Source organism: Lontra canadensis, unplaced genomic scaffold (genome assembly GCF_010015895.1).
Source record: "Lontra canadensis isolate GAN:19392208 unplaced genomic scaffold, GSC_riverotter_1.0 scaffold44, whole genome shotgun sequence".
In the NCBI taxonomy this organism is placed as follows: Eukaryota; Metazoa; Chordata; class Mammalia; order Carnivora; family Mustelidae; genus Lontra; species Lontra canadensis.
Window position 1 is genome coordinate 2,442,564 of NW_022631038.1, and position 25,601 is coordinate 2,468,164.

Here is a 25,601-nt window from a genome sequence, read left to right on the forward strand (position 1 = left end):
AGTTAACGCGGGACTCGGGAACTTCAAATTACTTACTTTGCTGACCAGAACTTACACTGAGCGGAAAATACGTCCACACACGGGAGACAGAGCCGGCGTGGCAAACGTGTGGTGACGTGGATCGAAGGGATGTCATGCAACGATACCAGAAGCCCCCTGACCTCCCACCGCAGGGGCTAGGGGAGGCGGCAATGCAGCGGCTCCTGGGTGAGGGTTCCCTGCACCACGGCTCTCTCTCGGGGCTCCCGCAGCCCGAGTGCTCACGCGCTGGGACCAGCCTACGGCGCGCGCCCAGGAGAGCCGGAAGGCCCGCTGACGTGTCTGTGAAACCCACACGCGGTGCTCTGGGAAGACGGACGCAAACAAGTTACTTTAAAAAAAAATCTGCCGTCAAGTTAGGCATAAGCGAGACGACTCTGCAAGACGGGAGGGAAACGCACCAGAGGACGAGGGGCGCTGCACTCGGCTGTGCCGTCCGCGGCGTCCTCAACCCGCCGTGCAGAAACGGAAGCAAAGAGAAGCCGGGCGTGCTGGGCCTGGGCGAGCCGGAGGACACACGACTGACCGGCAGCGGAGCGTCTCCCGGAGGCCTGGCCGCGGGGGCAGAGCACGCGGGTATCGCTTTTCTGATTCTCTGCGGGAAACCGCCTGAGACGCCAGAGAAGAGGGCTTTGGGACAGACAGAGGAGCCTGAGCCCTCGTCCTGCCATTTACCCGAGGTTCAACTTCTTTCTCGTATGACCTGTGAACTGCTCAAAGCCACAGGGCTCGGCTGAAGTGGAACCCCTCGTGGCACGGACAAGCCCGTGTGATTGCGCACGCCAGCGGAGAAGAGAACCTCTTACAAAGTCACTAAAAATCCTACCTAGACACTCTCGACGGGTGACCACACGCTCCACGTTTCCCCGCGGAGGCGCTGACGTGTGACTCGCCTGTTCCCACGAGCTCAATAACGAGGATGGAGGACAAGAAGTCTCAAGCCCAAGGTCTGGGCGAAGCCCAGGTCATCAACTGATTTAAAGATCTCCCCCAGGGGAAGGCTTCACAGCAATTTTTTTCTTTAAATTAGTTAAATTCATCTCCTTACTGTTTTGGAAATACTAATAAGCAATAAGAGAACTACACGCTCAGTAGCCGGAAAGCGCGGGAGAAAGAGCCACACAGCCCAGAAGCCGCAGCACACGGTGTGAGCTGTCGGCGAGAAGCCTGCGCTCCGGGCCTTCTGCGCGGGAGGAGCGTGGTGCCCACACACCGAGAGCACACGAGAAACATCAGTTTGCTCAAAATAGCTTCCTTAAAAAAAAAAAAAGAAAGAAACTATTAAAACTCAGATATATACAATGAGAGCAGGAAGGTGACCAAACTACACAAACCCGGAAGTTAATGTCTGCCGCCTGACGGCGTCCAGAATCCCTCCGTGCCACAAAACCAAACTCCACCCAAGAACAGGTTCGCGTTTGTCATATACAGCAAAAGAAATAAAGACACTCCCTAAAAAAGAAAGCTTTTGGTTTCTTTCTGAGTAACTTCAGTTTCTATCGCGGTCATACGTTTCGCAGAAATCTCCCTGAAGAGATCGAGTCTGAGTCTGTCGGCCGGGCCTGCTCCCCTGGCCAGGTCGGTCCGGCGTTCCACCCACCATCACTCCCCGTGTTTTAAGGTAAAATGCTCCCACATCCGCCATCACCCCCTCTTCTCCAGGGACAGTGCTCTGCCTCTTAGCAAAATGTGGTCCTTATCTTTAGTGACAACCTCATAAAAGATTACTAGAAGGCTTAAAGAAATTAGTATTAAGTGCCTTAATATTTGTACAACACTAGAATAGTGCCTGGCACGTAGAAGGTCACACAGATTGTTGCTAGCGTCACCAAACAGCTAAGGGTCACACGGCCAGAGCACACAGACAACACTCGCTGGTGGTTGAGCGAGACGAGAACGTGCGGAGGGAGTTCATTACGTCGAGCACAAGGCGATTGCGACCGCGGCCGCCCTGGCACCAGGACACCTCCGCTTGGTAGCTGACACACAGGACTGGTTTGCCGAGTTCAATCCTCCCGGACGGTATTTCCTGTTTACACACTTCTCAGTGCCACAGCACACTTAGCACTGTCCCACACGATCTTGCAGAATTCCGAGGAGGGTAAGCACCTGGAATGAGCCCGCACACACGTCATCCCAGTCCCAAGAAGCTGCGCCGTCTGCTGTCCGTGGACCGAATCAGTGCAACAGGACAACAGACTGGAGCTGGAAGGACGTGGGGAGCTCTCGTGGTTAGTTTCTGGTGTTAGGTTTGAACTGTGACGCTCTTTCACTAAACCTGAATGTCTTTCCCACATTGATTACAAAAACTTACCGAGCACTGGCCTTAGGCCAAATTCAATTTTGCAAACAAGAAATCTATACGTATACGTACACGTGTGTACGTGCACACACACACACACACACACGAACAAGGTATGCTCAAATCGCAGGGGAGAAGAGGTTTAAAATGTGAAGGGACTAACCAGAGATGGTCAGAGTGATCTCCTGGGGAGACCCCGAGGACGATGCAGCAGTGGGCCCGGCAGCCTGTGCCAAGACCTGGCTCAGACTGGAGTTGTTAATGGTCAGGGTGATCTCGTGGGGGCCGCTGGAGCTGGACACCAGGCCTTGCGATGTCATCACCTGAGAGAGGTCTTGAGTCCCTGGTCATCATTACAAAACAAAATAAGGCTGGACTTTAAACTACAGTAATTTTCTCCTTCTTTATATTAAAAATAATTAGTGAAACTGTTATTTCAAAAGAAGAGTCAAAAGAAAACATCGATCATCTCTGATTCCCTCGTGCAGAGAGAGGTAAGAGAAGCTTACGGGGAAACCGGAAGCCAGCAGGACCACGGGAGCAGGTGCGGGCAGCGAGCTACGCATGCGGGGGCACACACACCGCCTGTCGCCGGGGAAGCTTACATAAGCTTGGGACATCAGATGTGTGCCGAGCCTTCCAGAGGCGGGAGGGGCCGCGGTGTCCTAACTGCCCATGCGCTCACTTACCACCGCTGCTGGTGGTCATCACGGGGTCCTGCTCCGACAGCGGGCCGATGGTCAGACTGGCTGACGTCACGGTGGGCTGTAAGGACAGGCCGGGGATGGGCTGGATGACGACGCTAGCGGGGACCGTGCTATCCTGGGTCTGAAGAGAGCCGCTCTGGGAGGCCAGGCCGGGCTCCCCAGGCAGCTGCTGGGTGAGCAAGCTGCCCTGCTGTAGCGTTTGCTGCAAAATACTTGGGTCGATCTGTAAAGCAACCGGGATCCTAGTCACGGTACGTTCACGCTCACGTGGGGCTTGACCCCCCGAAGCCCCAGGCACACGGCGTGCGCCCTACCTGGAGCGTGATGTTATTAATGCTGGAGGCATCGATGCCCGAGATCTGCACATTGGGGCCGACCAAGTTGGCGGCCAGCTGTAACTGCACGCCCTCCAGGGTGGTCAGGCTCCCGTCCGCCAGGGACACCGTCCAGTCGCCGCCGGCTGCAGGGACACGACGAGGATGAGCTCCTGACAGGAAAGCAGCTCACCTGCATTTGGGGCTTTTTATACAGCTAAGCCCTGCCCACCCGTTACCTGGCCGGGTCCACGAGTACCGCTGCTTCCTGCCCGCCACACGTACCTCAGCCAATTCAACAGCGAACAAACCCTCTGAACTGATAACAGTGTCACCCACCTTAAACACCCAGAAACAAGGCTCAAGACATTACTGTGACTGATTAGCCCAGGATTTGTAACAGCAACTAACAATCAGGTTTTTTCAGGCTTTAGTCACTCCCAGGTCACCTACAGGGAAAGCCAGCCCAGGGCATGTCCGACAGCTAGAAACAGTCAGTCTGCGTAAATCCACGAAACCCTTAAATGGCTACAATGTCACACTTTTCGAGCACTAGGTGACCCAAGATCAGTAAGAGAAGTGGCCCGTGTCACGTGCCCTGCTCTAGAGAAAAAGCCAGAACCGCCACGAAGGCGTTCCCAAGCCGACGGCGTGAAAGGAAGAGGAAACGGAAGGGGACTCGTCCGAGGAACGACACTGGTCTTCCCAGCCGCCCCGTACCGCGAGCTTTCGAGAGGAGACACGCCGCCCTGCCCCCAGCGGGCCCCCCACCCGGCCCCCCGCCCGCCGCGGGCTCACCCGACACGGAGGCGGGAAGGACAGCCTGGCCCACCAGCCCCTGCTGCAGCGCGCTCTGCTCAAACTGCCCCGCGAGAACCGAGTTGTTCATGACGAACACGTTCGGGTCAGCGGACGTGGGACCGAGCAGGTTCACGGGCTGCAGGCCTTCGGACGCGCTCCGGGCCGCCGGCTTGCGGGCTTTCTTCGGGTCGGGCTTGTAATGGAACTGCATGTGCGTCTTCCTCCGGCCCGACGTGCGGAAGCGCAGCTCGCAGTGCGGACACTTGAACGGCTTGGCCCCCGTGTGCAGACGCATGTGCACCTTCAGGCTCCCCTTCGTCGAGAAGGCGTTGCTGCACACGTGGCAGCTGAAGAGCTTCTGACCTGCGGGAAGGCCGGCCGGGGTCAGGGGGCTGGCAACGCCGCACCCACGGGCACACGGAGTGCCGACCCCAGGGGCCCGCGGGCTTGAGGGCGAGTCCCGTGCTCCCACAGGACACCCTGCAAGGGACAGAGAGCTCCGCAGAGACGCTGAAGTGAGCCCGCAGCCCACACTGCGAGCCCCGCGCTGTCATGGTGCTTGGACGCCGCAGCACGGGGACGCCGCCGCCCACTCACAGCCTCGGTGGCAGCCAGCCCCACCGCGCTGTCACCCACCCCTCGGTGCATAACGGGCACGGCCGTGTCTCAGCACCTCTCACACCCACACGGGTGGACAGCGGCCTGGAGCCACGGGCTGGCTCACACGCTCAGCCCCCGAGACTCCCATGCTCTTCCTGCGTCCGGGGTGTGACGAAGACCATGGACGTGGACCTGAGTGCCTTGTCCCCCACCTACTCTGCCCCAGAGAGGCTCCCGGAGGATGAAAGCATCCTGGTTCTCTGCTTCCCTGTATGGCTCCCGGAAACTAATACTAATTTTCACTGACCAGGGCGGGCACACCGGGACTCACCCCGGAGGGGGGCCTACTGTCCTAACCCTGCTCACAGGCCCCAAAGGTCACCCGAGGAGCCCAGCGTGGAGGGGAAGGCCTGAAAGGCGTTCCTCACAGAGACTTTTCTTCCTGTGGCTTACGCGTGGGAGCCAACCCTGAATCCCGTGTGCGAGTCACCCCGAACGCTGCTGGCACAGGCCATGAGAGCGACTGTCCCCCCACCAGACCTGGGACACCGAGAGGCCCCTACTGGTCCTCAGCAACTCAGCATCACTCAAGAGAGACAGACACACAGTGCCCAACTAAGTGACAGAAACACTGTCTGCAGAAGGGATACGCCATGTTCATGTATCTACTTAATTCCAAATAGTGACCTATCAGAAAAGAATCACGGGGCTTTACGTAAATGTGTGGAATTTCTTGTGTACATTTTTGGTCAATTCTATGGGTAACTAAAAATTAAGAATGTAAATTGGTTTGAGAGCCATAATCCTCTACCATGTCCTGAGAGTTCACCACGTGCCACTTCCTAGGTGATAACTTGAGGCTCAGGGAGCGGCTCAGGAGGGGACACAGAGCTCCAACCCCCAAGGTGCGGAGCCTGCCCCCCCAACCACAGGCATGCCCTGTGCACAAGCAGCAAAGCCTCGACAGGCTTTCATTAGGACAATTAATTCACCTTTAGTTCCTCAAATGAGATGAAGGGAAAAAAACAGCCACTGAAAACTGGACATTAATGTTTTTCCTTTATGACATTTCTGCCACATAAAAAAAAGTTACCTGTGAACTATAGTGAGATTTGCCTTTGCTAAATCCCCAGATCTTGTAAAACCTCAACAAGCCAAACCTCCTTGGCCTAAATGAGACTAAGAAGCAATTTTCTTAACAAGGGGTTTGAGTCTGACTAAAGTACAAGACAGCGTACAAGCTGGCATCTGAGACTAAGCACCTTCTCCTCTGTGTCACCCGGGTCATCCTCCCCAAGTCAGGAATCAACGTCCTCGTACTCTATTTCTTTGTGGTTCAGGATTTTTAAGTTTTCTAAAATCCCAAAAGTACTTCTCTGGGCAAGATACCTAGGGACAAATGGAAAACGCCACCGTAAGGCCCCTACGTGTGACCCAGGCGCTGTCCTTACCTGTGTGGGTCTTCACGTGGCAGTCCAGAGTCGACTTAACAGTGAAGCTTTTCCCGCACTCGTCACACCTATACGGCTTCTCTCCGGTGTGGATCCGAACATGCCTGCCAGAAAGCACTTGCCGTTAGAAAGCATTTACAGGAAGCATTTCTCATTTTAATTTTACATCCAGTTACAAACAACCTCATAACTACCATAGAGTGAAAATTATGTGTTAGTACAGGCTGAATGAATTTGTCCAAATAAAACCTTTAATCTTCACTCTACACAAAAACACCCTAAACGAGTCCAGAAGAAAACAAAACCAAAAAAAAAAATCTGCAAGACCGATGACAACAGGGCTTTTTTAAAAACCAAACAGTGCTTGAGTGGGTAAGAAGGCGAGAAAGTGGAAGAGACAGGGGAAGAACGGGCAGCGCAGCGCCAGAAGAAACACGCAGCAGGAAACCCCACGGAAGGGTTTGGCCCACACTCAGCCTTTGAAAGAGCAAATTAAAACGGTACCACTTCCCCCATCTGTGCACTGAGGGCCTGGTCGGGGAGCATCCAGAGACCGATCTGCATAAGAGGCACGACCCGTGCAGACGCCGGCTGGCAGCATCTGTCAGCACCGGCCCCCCGACACGCAAGTGCACAGGGACGCACACTCGGCGCGGTGCTGGTGCGGTGCTCGCATAGTGCTCTGCGGTGCTCACGCGGTACTCGTGCAGTACTCATATAGTACGCTGTGGTGCTCACGCGGTGCTTACATGGGACACTGCAGTACTCATACACTGCTCGTGCGGTGCTCATGCAGTACTATATAGTACTCTGAAGTACTCATCTAGTGCTCTGTGGTACGCGGGCGGTGCTCATACAGAGTCCTGCAGTGCTCACGTGATGCTCATGAAGTACTTGCAGAGTACTCTGCTGGACTCGTATCATGCTCATGCAGTACTTGTACAGAACTCTGCAGCATTCACATAGTGCTCATGTGGTGCTCGTACAGTACTCTGTAGCACTTGTATAGGGCTCTGTGGTACTCGTGCAGTGCTCATATAGTACCCTGCAGTGCTCATGGAGTGTTGATGCAGTACTCGGACAGTACTCTGCTGTATTCATATAGTGCTCGTGCAGTGCTCACACAGGACTCTGATACACCTGTATAGTGCTGTGTGGTACTCGGGTGGTGCTCATATAGTAGCCTGCCGGGCTCGTATAGTATGCTACGGTGAAGAGGCAGTGTTCGCGCAATACTCACATAGTACTCTGCGTACTCATAGAGCGCTCGTGCTGTGCTTGGATAGGACTCTGCAGTACTCGTACATGCTCTGTGGTACTTGGGCCATGCTCGCATAGTACTCTGTAGCGCTCACACAGTATTCATGCAATAGCTGTACAGTACACTGCTGTACTGGTATAGTGCTCGTGCAGTACTCGTACAGGACTCTGCAGTGCTCACACGGTGCTTGTATAGTACTCCGCGGTGCTCACGTGATGCTCACGCAGTGCTCATACAGTGCTCTGCGGCACTCATGCGGTACTAGTGTAGTCTTGCACAGTACTCGTGTGGTACTTGTATCGCGCTCACTCAGTACTCATGCAGTATTCATGCAGTGCTCGCGCAATACTTGCGCAATGCTCACGTAGTAATCGAACATGGGAGAGCTAAATGCTCATACTAGGGTGTTATGGGATAAACATAACACTACATCAGCATTAACAGGAAATAATGGGAGTGCAGGTACGGACAAAGACGTCTAAGACCCAATGATAGGTAAAAATTAGTCAAAAAATAAAATCACAGAACTTAATGTTGACGTAATATGCGGACATTTCCCAAACCACACCTAGGAAACTGCGGCAGGGCTGTGTGTGGGGCGCAGGAATGGCTGTTTCTCACCAGACGGCCTCCCGTGCTCTGCTTCTGTTCTGTTTTTCTCTCTATGCTCTCCGCCCGGCAGCCAACGGACAGGCTGAGCTCCCCACAACGTTCAGATGGAGGACAGAATGAGAGGCTCAGTCAGCCGTGAGGCCGTCCTGCACTCCGTGTCGTGACGCAGACACATGCGTATGTGTGACGACGGAGCGGTTTCTCACCTTGACCCTGCGTCCCAGCGGGCTACCCTGGGCACCGCCCACAGGCCCCTCTCCTGGCAGGGGTCCAACATGGTGCGTGGATCCCCACAGCTTTGTCCCCACCATCTCCACACAGGCGGCCCTGGCCCTCAGGACATTCTCATCTGGGATTCCCACCAGTCCCTCTTGGTAACCGGCTGTCCCCACCAGCTGCCCTGCGTGCTCCCCTCCTGGCGTCCCTCCTACCAGGCTGCATGCCTACCTACAAAGCACTCCAACTCCTTCACAACGGTGCCTGGCGCTCTCCTCGCTGCACGCTTTGCTGTCTAACTCCCCAGCCTCGATGGCACTCCTCACGTCTGGGGGAGCCCAGAAGGGACACGGCCAGTTCCCTGTGGGCTCACCCTGATCCCCCCTCACCACCTCTCCATCACCCTCACTGGCATATCTCCCACCCCACGTGGGAAGCAGAGGGCAGGCTAGCCGTCACCTTCTATGCTCACTGGACACGCACTGCCAACCCACGAGCCACTCTGCCGCCAGCCTCTGTTTCCCCCCGCCGCCCACCCCCGTGTGGAGGGTCCTGAGAGCAGCCTGCTCCATCACCCACTTCAAAGTCCCAAGTGCCCCTCCTTGCGCTGGACTGCCCCACACCTTCACCCATCAGCTCCCTCCTCGAGCAAACACTCAGAGCCCGTGTGGTGCTGAAGGACGACGCACTACGTCGTCTTCACCCGAGGCTGTGCCTCCCCACAGCTCAGTGTCCTGGGCTCCAGCTCCTCACCGCCCTGCTGGACTTGACCTCACGCTAGTTGCTGCTATCGGGCTGACTGGCCCTAATCACAGGCTGCCTCATGACTCCGTCACTGTTCACCCGGATTGAGTCTGTGCCCTCACTCCCCACATGGACCAGCACTCGGGGGCAGCAGGTCCCTGATGGGGTCTGCAAGCCCACACAGCTTAGCACCGCGTTGTCCTCAATAAAGAATTCATTTTCTTTCTCTTTTACCTACAGTAGCCCACCCCATCCACAAGATCTGAGACCCCCAGGGGATGCCTGAGTGTGGACATACCAAACCCCACGTATGCTGTTTGACCTGCACGCACGTGTACTAAAAGGCTGAATTTCTAAGGTAGGCACACTTAAGAGTTCGACTACGACGCTGCGGATTAAGTAGAATGAGCGTAACAGCACAGCGTGAAAAACGTCCCGCGAATGCGCACTCTCCCTGTCAGTGTACGCCTCACCTTCCCGCACCGACGTGGGTTAGGCTACCACAACCCTGTGACAAAGGTCAGGAGGAGGATGGCCCCCTCAGGGACTGTGGTGACCTCGGGGAAGTAACCAAACCCACGGAGAAAGGGACGCTGCTGACACCAGGACCATTCAGACGCGCCCACGAGCCACGCACAGAGCACCGCGTTCTCACCCACGTGCCCAAGGAGCCTGAACAGAAGCCCCCGGCTCAACGCCGGCCTCCCGGGAGGCACCCGCTTCAGACACGGACCTCCCCAGCCTCGCGGAGGTGATGGAGGCACCCACGGATGCCGTCTGTGGACGCCGAGAACGGCGCGGCCGCCTCACCTCACCAGGTCGCTGGGCTTCTTGAAGCTCTTGGGGCAGTAGGAGCAGCAGTTGGCGAACTTGGGCTCGGCCTCCAGCTCGGCCTGCCGGTCCTTCATCTCGCTGATGCGGTCCTTCTCGGCCGCCGACTGCACCAGGACCTGCTCTGAGACGGTGGCACTTTCCTGCGGCCGGATCTTGGCCAACTGCGCCGTCTCCTCCTCCGTGAACGTGATGACCTCGGGACGAGCCTTGCGAGAGGCACTTCTGTCAGAGTTCTCCTCCTCCTCCTCCAGACACACATCTACACAAAATACAGGAAAAGGATCCGATCCTAATGAAAAATGAAGTTTTCACAAAAGAAGTAAAATGCAACCAAATAAGTCTGTAGGGTTTAAAGTGGGTTACTCAGTGACACTCTACTCGGGATGGAAGAGTCTCCTTCCCACCACTAGTCCACAGGGAAACCAAGCTGGGTCCCCAGAAGGGAGCAGCACACCTTGGTCACCTTGTCACGACAGCACCAGACTGAGGAGTGGCCCGGCAGAGAGCCCCAAAATCACCGGTCCCCAGCATCCATAAACACAGACACTATGGGCAAAAACTGAATTATCACATAAAGGAAACCAACAGCCTGAGACAGAAGGCGGAAGCGGAAAATTCACAAAAAAGCCTAATTAGTTATCAAGAAAACCCTTAAAATACAGACATTTAGATATCCTCTCAGTGGGACGTAAGGATGCATTTACACCGATTAGGAACAAGGAGAAGGTGCTATTAAATCCAACAGAAGGAAAAGAAGCCAGCTGGGAGCGGGACGGCAGAGCGGCACAGACGGCAAGAAAACAGAAGAGAAAACCTCAACAGAAGCACTAAGCGGCCAATGGACAGTGGCCAGCAGCACACTAGGGACAAGAGCTACTGGGATGTTTCTGTTAGGATAAAGGGAGAACGACAGGAGGGAGGGAAAGAAGGAAAGAAGGAAAGAGGGGTGCCTGGGTGGCTCAGTGCGTTAAGCCTCTGCCTTCGGCTCAGGTCATGGTCTCAGGGTCCTGGGATCGAGCCCCGCATCGGGCTCTCTGCTCAGCGGGGAGCCTGCTTCCTCCTCTCTCTCTGCCTGCCTCTCTGCCTACTTGTGATCTCTGTCTGTCAAATAAATAAATAATTTCTTTAAAAAAAAAAAAAAGGAAAGAGAGGGGCCGGTGGGGAGAGGGAAGGTGGACTGCGGAGGAGAGAATAACATCTGGGAAGATTTGGGGCTGTGGGGCACATGGCCCCACCGACACAGAGAAAGAAATGTGGGGAGAAAGTCCGAGAACCCAATCCATACGGTGGGGCCATGAGAGGGCAAAGGGCAGTAAAATGGAGGACAATACGCAGGGACAGAAGCCCACGGCGTCAGGCCACACGGGCTCACTGCCCTCACACACGAGACAGACATCAACGCTACGACGAGATGCTAGGGCCGCGGCAGCTCTTCCTCGGTGACCCCAGAGGGGAAAACACCGCGACAGACTACGGGGGCTCCCACCTGCACAGCCCAGGGCAAGGCCACCACAGGAGCCCCCAGCCGCCTCGCGGGCAGAGCTGCGACGACGTGAGGGGCCCTCAGCCGACAGGAAAGACGCGGCCCTCGCGCCAGAGGCCACGGCATCTCATGAAGGCGCTCGGCACCACGGGGCTCCGGGACGGCAGCTGCGACCCACGCTCTGATCACCGAGGGCAGCTACGGCTTCCTCCCCGCACTTCACTCACCACGGGACAAAAGGGGAAATAAAGGCTTCACGAGGAAGGACGAGGCTCAAGGGGAGGCGCTCTGTCCTGACACAGCCCAAGGGGTCAGAAACACCTACGGGGAGTCCACGAGGGCCGCCGCTCTGCGGGGAAGCCCGAGCTGTCCCCATCTGCGCGCAGGTCAGGCACGTTTTAAAGACATTTTCCCCACAATGTAAGAACAAGCTACAGGGCTATCACGTCGCCGAGCACCCCAGGAGACAGCCATGACCTTGAGGCCGGGGCGAGCACAGAGCACATGGGGGTGAACAGCCCGGGACAGACGCTAGCAAGCCGCCAGCCTTCCGACGGCTGCGAGTGCGCCAGCCCGACGCTCACACCCTTGCCTCATCCCACTCAGTCCACACACATCACACACCAACTGTGTGCACACCGTCAGGCCTCACGCTAGGGACAGACCCCCGGCGGGACGGGCCACCAGTGGGGGACTCAAATGCTGCGTGGTCCACACAGACAACGGCACGTTCCTAATCCCTGGCATCTCACCCGTGGGATGTGCTAGAGGGAGGTCGCCTCTGTCTAAGGGAGGACTGCCCTTACCAGGGGGAGGGGGTGCTCCCAGCGCGTCTGACCGAGCCGGCCGAGATACTGCCACGCACCCCCCGGCCGGTGCAGGCGCACAGCCTTCCCTAACGGCTGGCCCTCACCGGCTCCGGGACAGGCCAGACAGAAGGCCCACGTCCACCCAGTGGGAATGACATAACGGAGCACGATGGGCTTCCCCGGAGCCCCTGGAGCCCATGCCCACAACAGACACCAGCGGAGGGAAAACTGAGGGGACCACCACCAGCACAGGCAGCCGGGCAGCCGGAGTCCCTGCCAGTCAACAAATTATTGTGTCGGCCTCCAGGCGCGTCTGCACGGCTGCAGCGGCTGGCCGGGGGTGGCGACCGGCGAGACGGGTCCCTGCTCTGTCCCCGCTGCACCGTTTCCTGAGGGCACGGCCTGCGGTCACAGTCGGGAAAGCAGCTAGTTTTCACCACGACCTGCCACAACGTGTCAGAGCGTCAAACCAAGGCGGGCCGTACCTGCTCCGTCCGCCTCCCCCGCGGCCGCCGCCGCAGACGGGACGGCCTGGTGCCTCTTCATGTGTTTCTTCCAGTGTGCCGCGGCGCGGAAGCCCTGCTCGCAGAACGGGCACTTGTAGGGCTTCATGCTCACGTGCGTGGCCATGTGCCGGGTGAGGCTGCCGTTGGTGGTGAATGACGCATTGCACACGCTGCAGCTGAACGCCTTGACCCCTGTGAGGACGGAAACACGGTCAGTAACCGCGTCTCGTTGCCGGAACATCATAAGTCGTCGGAAGCAAACAAGGATACGTCCGATGAGCCACAAAACCAAAGACCATTTATCGGCCCCAGGCTTCTTCTGGGAAGTGGACGCAGAGGGCCTTACGACTAACCCGCTCGTGGAATTAAAGCCCTGCTCTAAATAAACCCCAAGTTCTCTCTGCCCCGCTTTGCCCCTGTCTTTGACAGTCCAGCGCATGACAACTCATGCATTATGCCCTAGAAGGTTTTCTCAAATCCACTCACCACCCCCAAGGCCGCTGACATGGGAACCGTCCCCAACACCAGTGTGCAGCTGCACTTCCCAATCCGGCCCTCCAGGAAGGCCGTCTCTGCTCTGGACTGAAGACACAGAGGACACCCCGACTGTCCAAGCACCTCGCTGACCGGCCACGGCTCCCTGTCCAAGTCGCACAGGCTCCTCTCTGCTGCAGGGAGCATGGACTCCCTAGCAGGGCCTTCCAACTGGCCCTCGCTGGACCTGCCTTCCGCCTGGCCTCCCAGGGCCTGTGACCACCAGCTGTGACCAACCCTACAGAGCCTGCCTTTGTTCTGTGGTATGTTTTTATTTTCAAATACAGCCTTACACAGACACACGGATCTTACATACATTAATACAGGGAATAAACACTCTGAATTTATTAAACAGATAAAAGTAACATTAAAAACATATTTAACTGCAAATCATATTTCTGATAAAGAATATATTAAAAACTCTTTAAACAACTCAACGATAAGATTTCAAACAATCTTATTTAGTAATGACACAGGATTAGAGGAGCTGCTTCTCCACATGCACGTGAAGGAGGCCCCGTGTCCTCGGCCACTAGAGAAAGGCACGTGAACCCCACGAGCGGACACCGGTGCTGTCTCCTAGGGATGGTCACGGTAGAAGGGACCAACAAGGCCAAGAGCTGACCAGAGTGTGAAGTGGGCGCCCCCGTCCACCGCTGGTGGACACATACAACATGGCAACCACTTAGGAAAAGAGTCTGATTAACTCAAAGGTTTGAACAGTCACCCCGGGACCAAGCCACTCCAGTCGCAAAGAGAGAAATGGGAACACATCCGGCAAGCTGCACACACGTGTTCACAGCAGGAGGATCCCCATGCGCCCAGAGACGGGAACCACTCCAATGCCCCACAGCAGACGAGGAGGAAGGGAAGGGGGCCCGGGGTTCCTCCACGCCACAGAACACCGCCCTGCTCCACCAAGGGGCGGCGTGCTGCCTCCAGTGTGAGCAGACCTGGACACGCGCTCCGTAAAGGAAGCCAGATCCGCAAGTTTGCAGGTGGACGGAATGTCGGAAACACGCACTTCCAGAGATGGCAGCAGCCCCCTGGCTGCCCAGGGCGGGGCCTGCAGGGGACGCAGGGAGTGAGCGCTCGCGGGTCCAGACCGGCTTCTGGCTGGGACCAGCATGTGCTAGAATGAGGCGGGGGTGACAGCCGCAGCCCACCACCGCCACACTGCAAACCACAAACGCCCTGGCGCGAGGCAGACAGTGACCTGTGTGTGTCTTCTCATGCGACTTGAGGACCCCGGAGGAGACGAAGCCGCGCCCACAGAGCTTGCACTTGTAGGGCTTCTCCCCAGTGTGGGACCGCACGTGCTGCTTCAGGTGGCTCGACTTCTTGAAGCCTTTGCTGCAGTACTCACACCTAGAAACAGCACGGAGAGCACACGCGTCAGTCCGCAGCACGGGCACAGGCGGGACATCAGAGAGGCGGCAAGAACAGTCTCCACCAGGCATGACTGTCACAGACGCAAGGTGTGCTCTCCAGCATTTAAGAAATGACATGACAGCAACAATAATTTGTTAGATCAAGTTCTGCTCAGGGCATCTGAAGCCCGAACCCTACTTTATTATTTCATTATCAGTAAATCCTACAGCAATACCAGGAGGCATTACTATCTGACTAATCAGAAACTAACAGGAAAAAACTTAAGTACACACTATCTTCTTTAAGTCGCACGACACACCGTGAAACCTCCCACTGCCTCGGGGTCGGAATCACTCCTGAGTCCAGACACGTGGAAATGCCAATTCATATGCTCTTTAGGTTTATAAAACACTTGACAAACAGATTTTCCTAGCTAGTTCTGAATAACATGTAAATGTGCAGCGTCCTCTTCCCCTAAGTTAAAGAATATTTTAACATTACTCCAAGGATGAAATAATTATAAAGTCCTTCAAATTTCTTATTCACATATTATTAAAAACCAAAAACAAGATTCAGAAATCTGTTCCATTTCCCAGTTTGAAGCTGTAGGAGGATGTCAGTCGCGTCCCAAAGTACCGTCTCTGGGGCCAGCTATCTGCACAGGGCAGCCCACGCCTGCGAATGTCCACACCGAACCGGAAACTGACAAACGGGAAATACATTTCGAAATCTCACTCCGTGACACACGCTTGGTCTCGTGAAGGCACCCCCGGAACCAGAAGAGCAGCCGATGCACTCGTGGGCTGACCTGAGAGAGAGAATGCTGCGCACAAAGCTGGGACTGGTTCTGGGCCACACGGCAGCAGGAGAAAATCACCTGTCTGCAGAGCGGAGCGTGTCAAACCACACTGTGTGACGTTTGCTGAGAAAGACCCTCTGAGGCTCATGTCTATGAGCTCAAACCAACCAGCAGCACCAGGACACGGACGGCAGTCCCATGGAGAGACGGCCACCCTCGGAGGACAGTCCGAAGCAAGACCGTCCCCACCTGGCCCCAGCCAGGCTCCCACTGCAGGACCAGGCTCTGCCCACAGAGATGAGGCCCTTCTCTGCCTCTGAAATGCTGCTTCCCCTCTCCTCATGGTCGCCCCACGTCTACTCTGCCGACCACACAGCTCTTGTCCCCAAGTGTCCAAGGACAACCCAGATCACAGAATGCAACACGGAGGACACGCTCTCCCTGGGAGCCGCCACGTCGGGAGGACGCATGGCCTTCAGCTGCTCCGTTGCAGTGCAAGGGACGCGCAGGGAGTAGAAGGGACGCCCCGGCCGCCAAGGGCAGGGTCCACAGCAGAGCCCCTCGGAGCCCAGTGCCGAGGAAGCATGGTCAGGGAGCTTCGCTATTCTCTACTTTTGTCACATGGTGAGACAAACGGTAAAAGTATAATGAAATTATAGGCCGTCGGCTCCAGTTTCTTAATGTCTTGGGGAGGACCCCTGATCAATGTGACAATCCTATGAAAGTGACACACCGTCTCCTCAACAACACACATGCAACCCTCCCTCAAGGCCAGTCCACCCCCACCTCACCTGCCAGTAAGTGGCCACGGTGCGACCTCGGAGTGCCTTCCCTTTCTGATGAACCCGCATCCCCACGGCCTTAAGCAGAAGCCTGTACACGGACAGCTCCCGAGCGTGCAATTCCAGCTGGATCTCTCCCCCTAATCCCAGCCTGGCAGGTGAGCCAAAATGACACCTTTTCTCCAATATCAACCCTGACGATACAAAACCAAGTCTGGTCAGCCTTAGCGCCAAAGCCCGCCCCCCCAAGAGTCTCCCCCTTTCTAGGGTCAGCCATTTCCTCCTTCCAGTTGCTCGGGTCACCGCCTCTCACAGCTACACCTGTTAGAAAGGCCCAGACGGTGGGTCCTGCCCTCTGTCCGCTCCCCAGGATGGCAGCACCTGCCTCTCAGCTGCCACACAGCGCCAGGCACCCCTCCTGCTCTCTCTGGCCCCACGGCCCACAGCAGGCCCCCGTCTGCCGTGCACCTCACTTACTCATTTCGCTCACGTCTTCCCACTAGAATGCAGACTCCCGAGGACCGAGGGTTTCCCTCTGCGTCGCTCAGTAACAGAGCCCTAGTGGTTGGCATATCACGGGCTCTTAACAATTACTCAATAAACGCATGAAGGACGCAAGCCTGTAAGTCCACCGACACCCAGAGAGGTGTCACAAAGGAATCGTGAGAAAACATTAGATCCATCCCACTTGAAAATACCAAAACTGCATCCCAACTGAGCACTAGCAAGTACGTCCTCCCTGGGCAGACACGCGTGGGAATAAAACATGAGGGCAGTCTCAGAAACCCCGGAGCCCATCTGTGCGTATCTCCCTCAGACTCCAAGGATTCCCCCCAAATTAGGAACCCCTGCGCTGACACAGTTTTGTACTTGCAAGTTCATGACGATCTCAGGAAAATACACTTCCAAAGGCAGAAAAGCTGCAGTATGAGAACGTGCTGGAGGTCTCGCACAAGGCACAAGTCCTGCGCAGTTACCCCGCCTCTCGGACACCAGACACTTAATGGCTTCAGCAAAGTTAGCCAGTTTTAAAAGCCTCAGTTAGGACCGCTTATCTGATGTAAGAGAGCTCACCATTTTTAAGGAGTAACTGTAAAGTACTTTTGTTAAATGGCTTTGGAAAAAATTATTAGATTTTCAAAAGTATTTTAAGCAAATAATGAAATTATTAAACTATTATGAAGCCAGGACTACCTCAAGAAAGTACTCATTTTGTTTCTCATACGACACATACAGCAGTATTCAGTTTTGTAAGACTAAAGGGATCTTATTCGCTGTGGACATGCACGCCCTGGAGCGAGCAGGGGCAGGGGCCTGTTGCCATGTGCAACGTGCTCCACGTGCCCCGGGACACACAGGCAGCGGAGGGCGAGTGGCTTGTGCCGCTGAAGGCGCAGGTGCCCGAAGGACAAGCCGGTGGATTAGAGATCATCTCTGCAACCCTGTGTGCCTCAAGCCGACAAGGAACCTTGAAAAACAGGTGCACAGTGAGTGTCCGTTACTTCTGAGAACGTGGCGACGGGAAGCCACGACACAGCACACTCAACGTCCAGGCCGCAGCCTCCCAGCCTCGTCCTGTCCCTAACTGGCCACAGAAATCTTAGCAAGGGAACCTCTTTTGTCTCCGATCCTTTCCTCACAATGAAACGGGGATAACGGGGGCCCCGTTCACAGTTTCTGAGAGAGGACGATCCCACAGGCCCGGAAGGGAGCGCACACACCGGGTACAGCCAGGCTAGCGGCGCCCCGCGGCGTCAAGCTGTCTGTGCGAACGGCTACCTGTAGGAGCGCCGGCTCTGGTCCTCCCCGTCCTCCAGGAATCGGGGACGCTGAGTCCGCAGCTCCAGTTCCTCCTGGGACGGCTCCTGGATCAATCGCGTGGTCTAAAATTTAGCAGAAGTAGAAAGCAGACGACCTGAATGTCTACAGATAGAGGCAGAACAACAAAAAGCTAAGAATAAGCCATTTACAAGCGCAGGTTCAAAGGAGAAACTCCAAGCAGCTCCCTGTAAGCATTTGACTAGACTGACAATAAAAGTCGTTCATAGCAACGTCATTAAATACTTGTTTACTTTCCGTTAATTTGTTTGAACACAAACCTTGGCCAAGCATGAACCGGAACTCTCCGTACTTTTTAGAGATCTGAGTAAGTGACCCCTCAGCCGCTCTCCTCTTACTGAGAGCGAACACGGTCCTACTGCGTCGCTTGTCACACAACCACGGGGAGAAAAAACACGTTGTCTCCGCCGGGAGCAAGGGCCCGTCAGTACCACACCTTCCCGACGCAGGTGCAGCGAGCCGGCGACCACAGCGGGAGAGGACACGGATGCTCACTGGACAGAGGGAAGCTGACCTTCAGGGCACGCACGACATGCCCAGGACTGAACGGCGGAGAGCCCGCCCATGTGCGACGTCTGCTCCCCTGACATCGGTGAGTGAAGTTGAGGGTCCCACTCCACTCTAAGCACTGGGTGGGCAGCCAGCCTCAGGGGGCTCTGGGGCGCAGGGCAGCCACCACGAAACGGCATGCTGCCACTGCCGAGACTCCACCCGCCTTCAGCACCAGAATTGTGTGGTTTCTATGCTAAGAGAAGTGCTCTGGAAAGTTCACTGAGGGTCGGGCCTATCCCTCGGAGAAGCTCCGGCACCGGCCCTGTTCTCTCCCAACGGCGGCTCGTAAAGAAAGAAAACAACCGATGCGCCCATCATTTCCCTACTCGTGAAAACTCTCTCAAAATGGGAAAATCAAAACCAAAACCAAAACTTAAATGTCTCCAACTAGACTGAGTAGAAATTTTAAATCACGTGTTTAAATACTCATTTTTTGTATGCCAGCATCCCTTGTATTTCCGTTCTAAGGTGTAAGGTTCCACATTTCAGATTCCACCAATAAAAACACTCAGGTCGTGTCACTAAAGCCACGTGATACCCTCCACATGTGATTACAGAGCACTTTCCTGACTTTTAACCCAAAGGTAAAATCCCTCCTCATGGGACTGAAATCTCTAAGTAAAACGTAACGTCTGACGGGAAAAGACGTGTACGTGAGCATGTCAGCCTCCCAGCGGATGCAGTCACGTGGCCGCGAGAAGTGAGCATGCCCTCCGAGGTGAGCCAGGCCTGCGCAGGACGGAGCAGGCGAGAACAGAATAAGCCCACCACGGCCACGTGCCCCTTCCGTGGACACTCACGACACTCATCGCATCAGAGCTGGGGACCTGCAGTAGGTTCTGCTGGTGGAAGCTGGTGGAGAGGGCCTGAGATTCCAGCGTGCTGGAGTCCTGGAGCTGCTGGACGGGGGCAAACGGGGGCTGCTGGCCGTACGTGTCCGTCACGGTAAAGCCTAGAACAAATCAGAAAAAACACAAGCTCGGCAAGAAATACTATAGTCAAGCCAAGAAAATGCCAAAAAAGCTGCTTTTACAAATAAAGACTGCTACCTTCTGCGGGGGGTTAGCCCTCGCAGCAGGCTCTAAGAACATCTGCTCGTGGGCAGGAGCCCGTGCCCAGCACTCACCCCGGACGGTCACAGGCTCACAGACGAGCCGTCCACATGGCGACCCCACCGTCCTGACCTCCACCGGTCACCGTTTCTCGGCCACAAACTATGTGCAGAATGGTCATCAAAGGGGCTTTCCAGACACCCTGAGCAGACCCCACACAGCCCACGCGCACACACACACGCAGCCCGTGCGGAAGGTTATGGGACTGGAGACCAAACACTGCAGAGGGGCCTGCCGTAGAAGGCCCCCGACTCGGGGATGGCCCCGCGACGCCCCTGCGGGACCCGCCACTGACCCTGCGAAAGGCCGGCCGGCTCGAAGGACTGCTGCGGAGGGGCTGGCTCTTCAAACTGGTCCATGTGTGCCGGGAGGGTGGGCGGCGGAGCCACGAACCTGTCTGAGACAGAAACAAGGACGGATGGGGATTCACACACTCCAAGGTACTTGCAGTTACCCACTCAGTCTGCCCACGTGGGACTCTCGAGTTTCCAAGAGTTAGCCTCCTTACTCGGAAGAGGGTAGGGCAGACATATACATATAGTACAATATATATATGCTGTGTGTACATTTACAAGTTATTAACTATATATTCTGTAAGTCATATGTTCATCAACATATAAGCACTTACGTATTTACATCTACAGTATGTATTTGCATATGTTTGTATAAATATGTAACTTTATATATAGGTAAGTAGTATGCACAGTGCATCTAATTTATGCACACACAGTTCACACACCGGGTAGAGTGGAGGCATGATGTTTGTACTTCCAGAACACCCCACTTCACGGTCTAGCCTCAAACTCAGACATGCTCTCCAGGGAGATGCCCTGAGTCCGAGGACACTCAAGGACTATCCAGTACCATCTGGGGTGGGCACCGCTCCAGGCAATGCAGCGGACAGAAAGCACCCAACCTCACTCAGGCCTACGCACACGTGGGCCTTCCGTACCAGCAGACGTAGCCGGCCGGCCCACGGTCTGTGAGCAGGCCTGCCCGGGGCGACAGGCGGCCTGCGTGGATGCGCCTCAGCCAGGTCCCCACGCTCACTGTCTACAGTGGGATGGGCACCTCTGCAGCCAGACTCCGCCGACGAGGACAGCAGCGGCAGGATGGTGCGGGCCGGGCACACCGGCTCGCAGCCCCGCTCGGCGCGGTTACGGACAGACGGAGGCTGGCTGGAACGGAAGCTATTCTCGACACAGGACATGCAGGAGGTCCTGTGTCTGTAACTCCCCATCCCAGCAAACTCCCTCTCAGGTGGACACACAACCAATGGGGACTCAGACAGTCAGAGACGAGAGACACCCAGACAGACCGGCGTGAGCATAATCGGCTGCACAGCCACGCGGACTGTTCTAGAGCAAGGACTGGAGAGATATTTGCCTTCATCAGCTTCCAGGGGCTGGTGCGTCAGTGGCTGACCCAGGCCCGCGTCCTCCGTGCGCACCACCTGCTGCGGCTCCAGGTCCAGCATGGCCTCGGGGTGGGCGGGGCCGGCCGCCTCCCGCAGCTGCTCGCTCTCCATCCCCACCTGCATGTGCGTCGAGACGTGCACGCTCGGCTGGTCCCCGGCGCCGTCGTCCAGCGAGGCGGCTTGCTGGTGCTGCTGGAGCTGCTGGGCGAGCTCGTATCTTCAAAACATCAACGACAATCCGCACGGTTAGGTGCTGTCAAAACCCACGTCCACGAAGAACTGTGGTGCCAGCCGCCCATCATTAGACAACATTCCAGAAAAGCATTTCATTTTGGAGCCGGGGCGGCAATCCAGTTGAAATGAAACGCTATTAACAATTCTGAAGAAAAATCAAGTTCCCTTGACTCTGCGGGCTTTCACGGACGGAGGGGCACGAAAGCAGCAAAGGGAGGGTGAAGGACAGCACACGCCAGAATACTTAAGATGTAAAAAGAAAATTAAAAAGACACTGTATGTCTCAAAGTAAAACTGTCCCAGGTCAGAATTAAAATTAAAACTCATCCTGCAATGAGTTAAAGTGAAAAAGAACTGAGCAAAATAAGAGTCTCTACGGACCGATTTCAGTATCATAAACAAATGTGGAGCGCAGACCAGGACAGAGTCCTGCGACCTGCTGTCCCTCACGGTCTGGGGCCACAGAACCCCTCATCTGAGCCACGATCTACTGGGTGACAGAACTCAGACCAGGAGGCATGCACGTGGCTGTTCCTATTTTCTGCGAAAGCATGTCCGCGTCAGTATTGCCTTTGCATACAGCAAATGCATCCAGGACATTTCCATCAAGGTTGACAATTCATATTTCAAAGAGAAAAATAAACAGTGAATTCAGTGAATGAGTCAAAGAACCTAAACAAAGCAGCTCCCACAATTACCTGACGAACACGCTGCTCGGGAGGGGGCATGGCCAGTCGGACCCGCTCTATGGCACTGGGGTCAGACGCAAACACACTCCACCGCTCGCCCGATTCCAGAACCTTACAAATCTGCCCACCTAGAACGCCATTCTTAATTCCAAACAAAAGCTTTCATCTTCATTTTCTAGTGTCAGAAACAGTCACCTCTCAGCTACTTTTACTGAGGAAGGGGGACAAATGTAGTAGAAACACCAGGTATGAACACGGACACGGTGTCCCCTGGAGTCAGCAGTGCCCGTCACCCTGGGCTCCCCCACGGCCCCCCACAGGGCAGCAAGGGCGCCTTGCATGGTAACTTCTCTGCACTGCTACTACTTTCTATACTTTCACTATTTCTATACTTTTACCTTTTGTGCTTATTTGTAGTATCAGTATGTATGGTATTTTAGGGATTCCCAGCCCTTCCAAAGAAGAGATGGAACAGGGGTGTTCCCCGCTGCCTGCAGATGGGACCACAGTCCATCGCTCTGTAGGAGGAGACCACCAGCTCTGCAACACGCCAGACCCACCAGTATTTACGCTGTCAGCTCAAGTCACACACTCGTCTCCTAGAGTAACTGTGCCATGTGTCCCTCAGCATACGCCGTGACGAGCAGCGGCCAGTAACACTCCGTCTCACAGGCGGCCCAGCCAAATCCAGCTGGCGCCCCGGCCGTCAAGTCCATCAACAAGGCCTGTGGGGGCAGTCCCACACCACCTCGGCGGGTGCGTGGACTTAAAAAGGCCTGAATTTCGGACAGAGAAAAAGTCTTCTTCGTGTGCCATCGGGCCAGGTCCTGTCTAAGCTCTATCCCTCCCAGCACGTACGGCTCTCGGGCACCTGGTACAGCAAGCAATGAGCACAGGGCCGTGAACATCTAGGCACCACGAGCTCCCCAGCTCAAATGCACGTGAAGCCCATCATTTCCTCTGTAAGATGCGGGAAAGCATAAGCTGGATGGAGAATTGGCGAGCGGCCCCCACGCCGGCACCAGCATATTCCAGCACTTAAACTCCTCAGCTAAGTAATCAGCTAAAATCAAAGAAGACAATTCTTTGTCCTACGTGCTTAGGCATCCGTGCGCTTGGGCACCTGGAGGGACAGCACCAAACCCTGCCCAGCGGTAGCTCATCCTGCCACTCTGGGGTGTGGTTTTGTCAGTAACACCAGGCAGAGATACCTGGGTTACAGCAGTGCCTGGAAGTGAGTATTCTGGAGCAGAAGGTTAATATTCTTTGACGGTGGACCTAGTGACTCTTCCTTTCAAAGTCTCCCGGGGTGTGGTGGCCTTATCCAGGCTTCCACTACCACACAGACCACCGTGGCGTCCCAGAAACACCCGGGAGGGAGCTCCAGACACAGCCAGAAAGGCGTTGCTGCGAGGGCCTCTTGGCTCACCTCCATCTGGAGATGGGACAGCCCTTTAACCAAGCACAAATGATGGATTTACGTGGTAACGAAAACATTTGTTCCTTTTAAGTCAGCAACACAGAACTGTGACCGTGCAGATCCACGGGCAACATGCCCAGCGGTCACCAGGCTGGCTGATGACGGTTCTCCCCTCTGCCATCCTCACGACCGGATGACAGCATCAGCCACAGTCTAGGGGGCATGGTAGCTACTACTGCCTGTTTTTAGAGAGCTCACACACAGCATTTGGCCCAACACAGACTACCTCAATATCCCATTAAAAATAAAAGCATTAACGTTTCAGTCGTGGCTCTTCACAGAGCCTCAGACAACGATCAAAGTTTCTTCAGCCCATGCACCTGAAGCTCCACATAATACTACAGGAATCAAAGACAATTATTTCTTAAAAACACCCTCCACCACTATCTGGGAGTTAGAGATTACTAAAAAGTGACCATCAGAATTATACCTACCTATGGGTTTTCATGTGCTTTTTGCAATTTAGTGAGGTCTTAAATGTTTTCTGGCAATAGGGACACATATAGGGACGAAGGTCATTATGGATACCCATATGTCGCCGTAAGCTCCCACCAGTAGTGAAAGCTCCGTTACATATCAGACACTTGAAAGATTTTAGTCCAGTGTGCGTTCGGACGTGTGCTTTGAGCACTCCTGCAGAAACAAAGCCTCTTCCACACTGAGAACATTTAAAAGGCTTTTCACCTGTATGTGATCTAAAAAGAATAAAAATTTTCATGAATAAGCTTCTTACAACTTTATAACGCTTTATACTCTAGAGAGAACTCGTACATTCTTTCACTTGAGCACCACTTTTTAAAGCTAAGCACTGAGAAACCCGAAATCCAGAGAGCTCGGGTGACTTGCCCGAGGCCACACAGGAGGCACAGAGCGGAGGCCCCTAAGCGCTACACATCGGCATGACATTTCCCCGTCCCTCGTCCGTCCCTCCTCACTTCACTGTCGCTAGCACCAAGCATTAGTCTAAACACAGATCAACACACGTGAAAATCTGCTCAAGTATGTAATTGTAACACGACAGACCAAGTACTGTCTGGCATGTCCTAGATGTTGCAAACGCTGAAATGTAAAGGAGTGCCAGTGAAACTCAGAGACAATTTCGGGGCCACATACTTTAGTTGAGGCACTAAAAATGAAGATATCCATCACCGATAAATATTTTGGGGTCAAGTGCAACATTTTAAATACCCAAAGCTGACACTACCCTCCTCACTACCTCTCCGCATCACCGGCTCCCGACATCACTGCATTTCCTCTACATTTCCATTTCCAAATCTGTTACCTTACCTGATGTGTTGTTTAAGGTGGCAAGATTTTTTATATGCACGATGACAGTAAAAACACTTGTACGGTCTATCTGCTTCGTTTACAAAATTATTATTAAAATAACTTTGAAAAAACTGGTTTCTTGGAATGGGCTGGATAAGACCTACAAACCAAAAGAAAATCAGGAATAATTCACTGTTAATGCTACTAAAAAAGTTAAACGTCAAAAAGCATCTGCTTTCCCCAGAAGACGAAAATTTTGAGGAGTTCAAGTATAGAGTCCAGCGTTGCCACTTAGAGCTATCTTAACTGTGTTAGAAAAAAGTCGATTGGGAAACACAAAGTTAATGGAAGACAGGTATTTTCCAACATAAGGATGATCTGCGCATCACAGTTATTTCCTTTGGCTCTAGAACCAATTTTTAATGGATTCCTACGTCTGTTGGCATGGAACCTAAAGAAACTATGTCCCAAATGTAGGTTAATCGGGACACTCAAGCCCTTGTTGTTCAGCGTGGAGACTGCGTCCTAACTACTGCAGTAAACTCAAAACACATGACTCTAACATGATCTTTTGTTCTAAAAACAAGTCAGCATTTTCATAGAAATGTTATTAAAGGGTTATCTGTGGATAGCAAAACTGCTAACTTAAGTATTTCAGGCTTGACATACTTTCGGTAAAGGAAGAACCCTTAGGGTTGACTACGTAATAACACATCTTCATCAAGCTCGAGTTAAATATGCAATTCCGGACAAACACACCTGAGCCTTTGGAATCACCTCACATCCCCTGGAACATGAAGAGGAGGACTTTCACGGTCAGCTTCCCCTGGGCTGCTCCTCCTTT

General features: G+C 54.5%; 1 protein-coding gene across 4 annotated transcripts in view; it reads right to left on the reverse strand.

Annotated features, from left to right (window-relative positions):
* The window catches only part of ZNF236 (zinc finger protein 236), a 103,290-nt gene that overhangs the window by 20,339 nt on the left and 57,350 nt on the right, over positions 1–25,601 (reverse strand). For 3 of the 4 annotated variants that reach the window (XM_032872205.1, XM_032872207.1, XM_032872206.1), the window contains exons 12-25: positions 24,776–24,917; positions 23,923–24,183; positions 21,055–21,302; positions 19,964–20,065; positions 19,357–19,508; positions 17,945–18,048; positions 14,430–14,581; positions 12,659–12,871; positions 9,858–10,140; positions 6,215–6,318; positions 4,161–4,526; positions 3,363–3,508; positions 3,031–3,271; positions 2,505–2,684 (exon numbers count right to left, since the gene is read on the reverse strand). In XM_032872205.1, coding sequence (XP_032728096.1) covers positions 2,505–2,684; positions 3,031–3,271; positions 3,363–3,508; positions 4,161–4,526; positions 6,215–6,318; positions 9,858–10,140; positions 12,659–12,871; positions 14,430–14,581; positions 17,945–18,048; positions 19,357–19,508; positions 19,964–20,065; positions 21,055–21,302; positions 23,923–24,183; positions 24,776–24,917 — 2,694 coding nt within the window. The remainder of the gene's footprint in view (positions 1–2,504; positions 2,685–3,030; positions 3,272–3,362; positions 3,509–4,160; positions 4,527–6,214; positions 6,319–9,857; positions 10,141–12,658; positions 12,872–14,429; positions 14,582–17,944; positions 18,049–19,356; positions 19,509–19,963; positions 20,066–21,054; positions 21,303–23,922; positions 24,184–24,775; positions 24,918–25,601) is intronic. The other variant, XM_032872208.1, reaches the window with a different exon arrangement.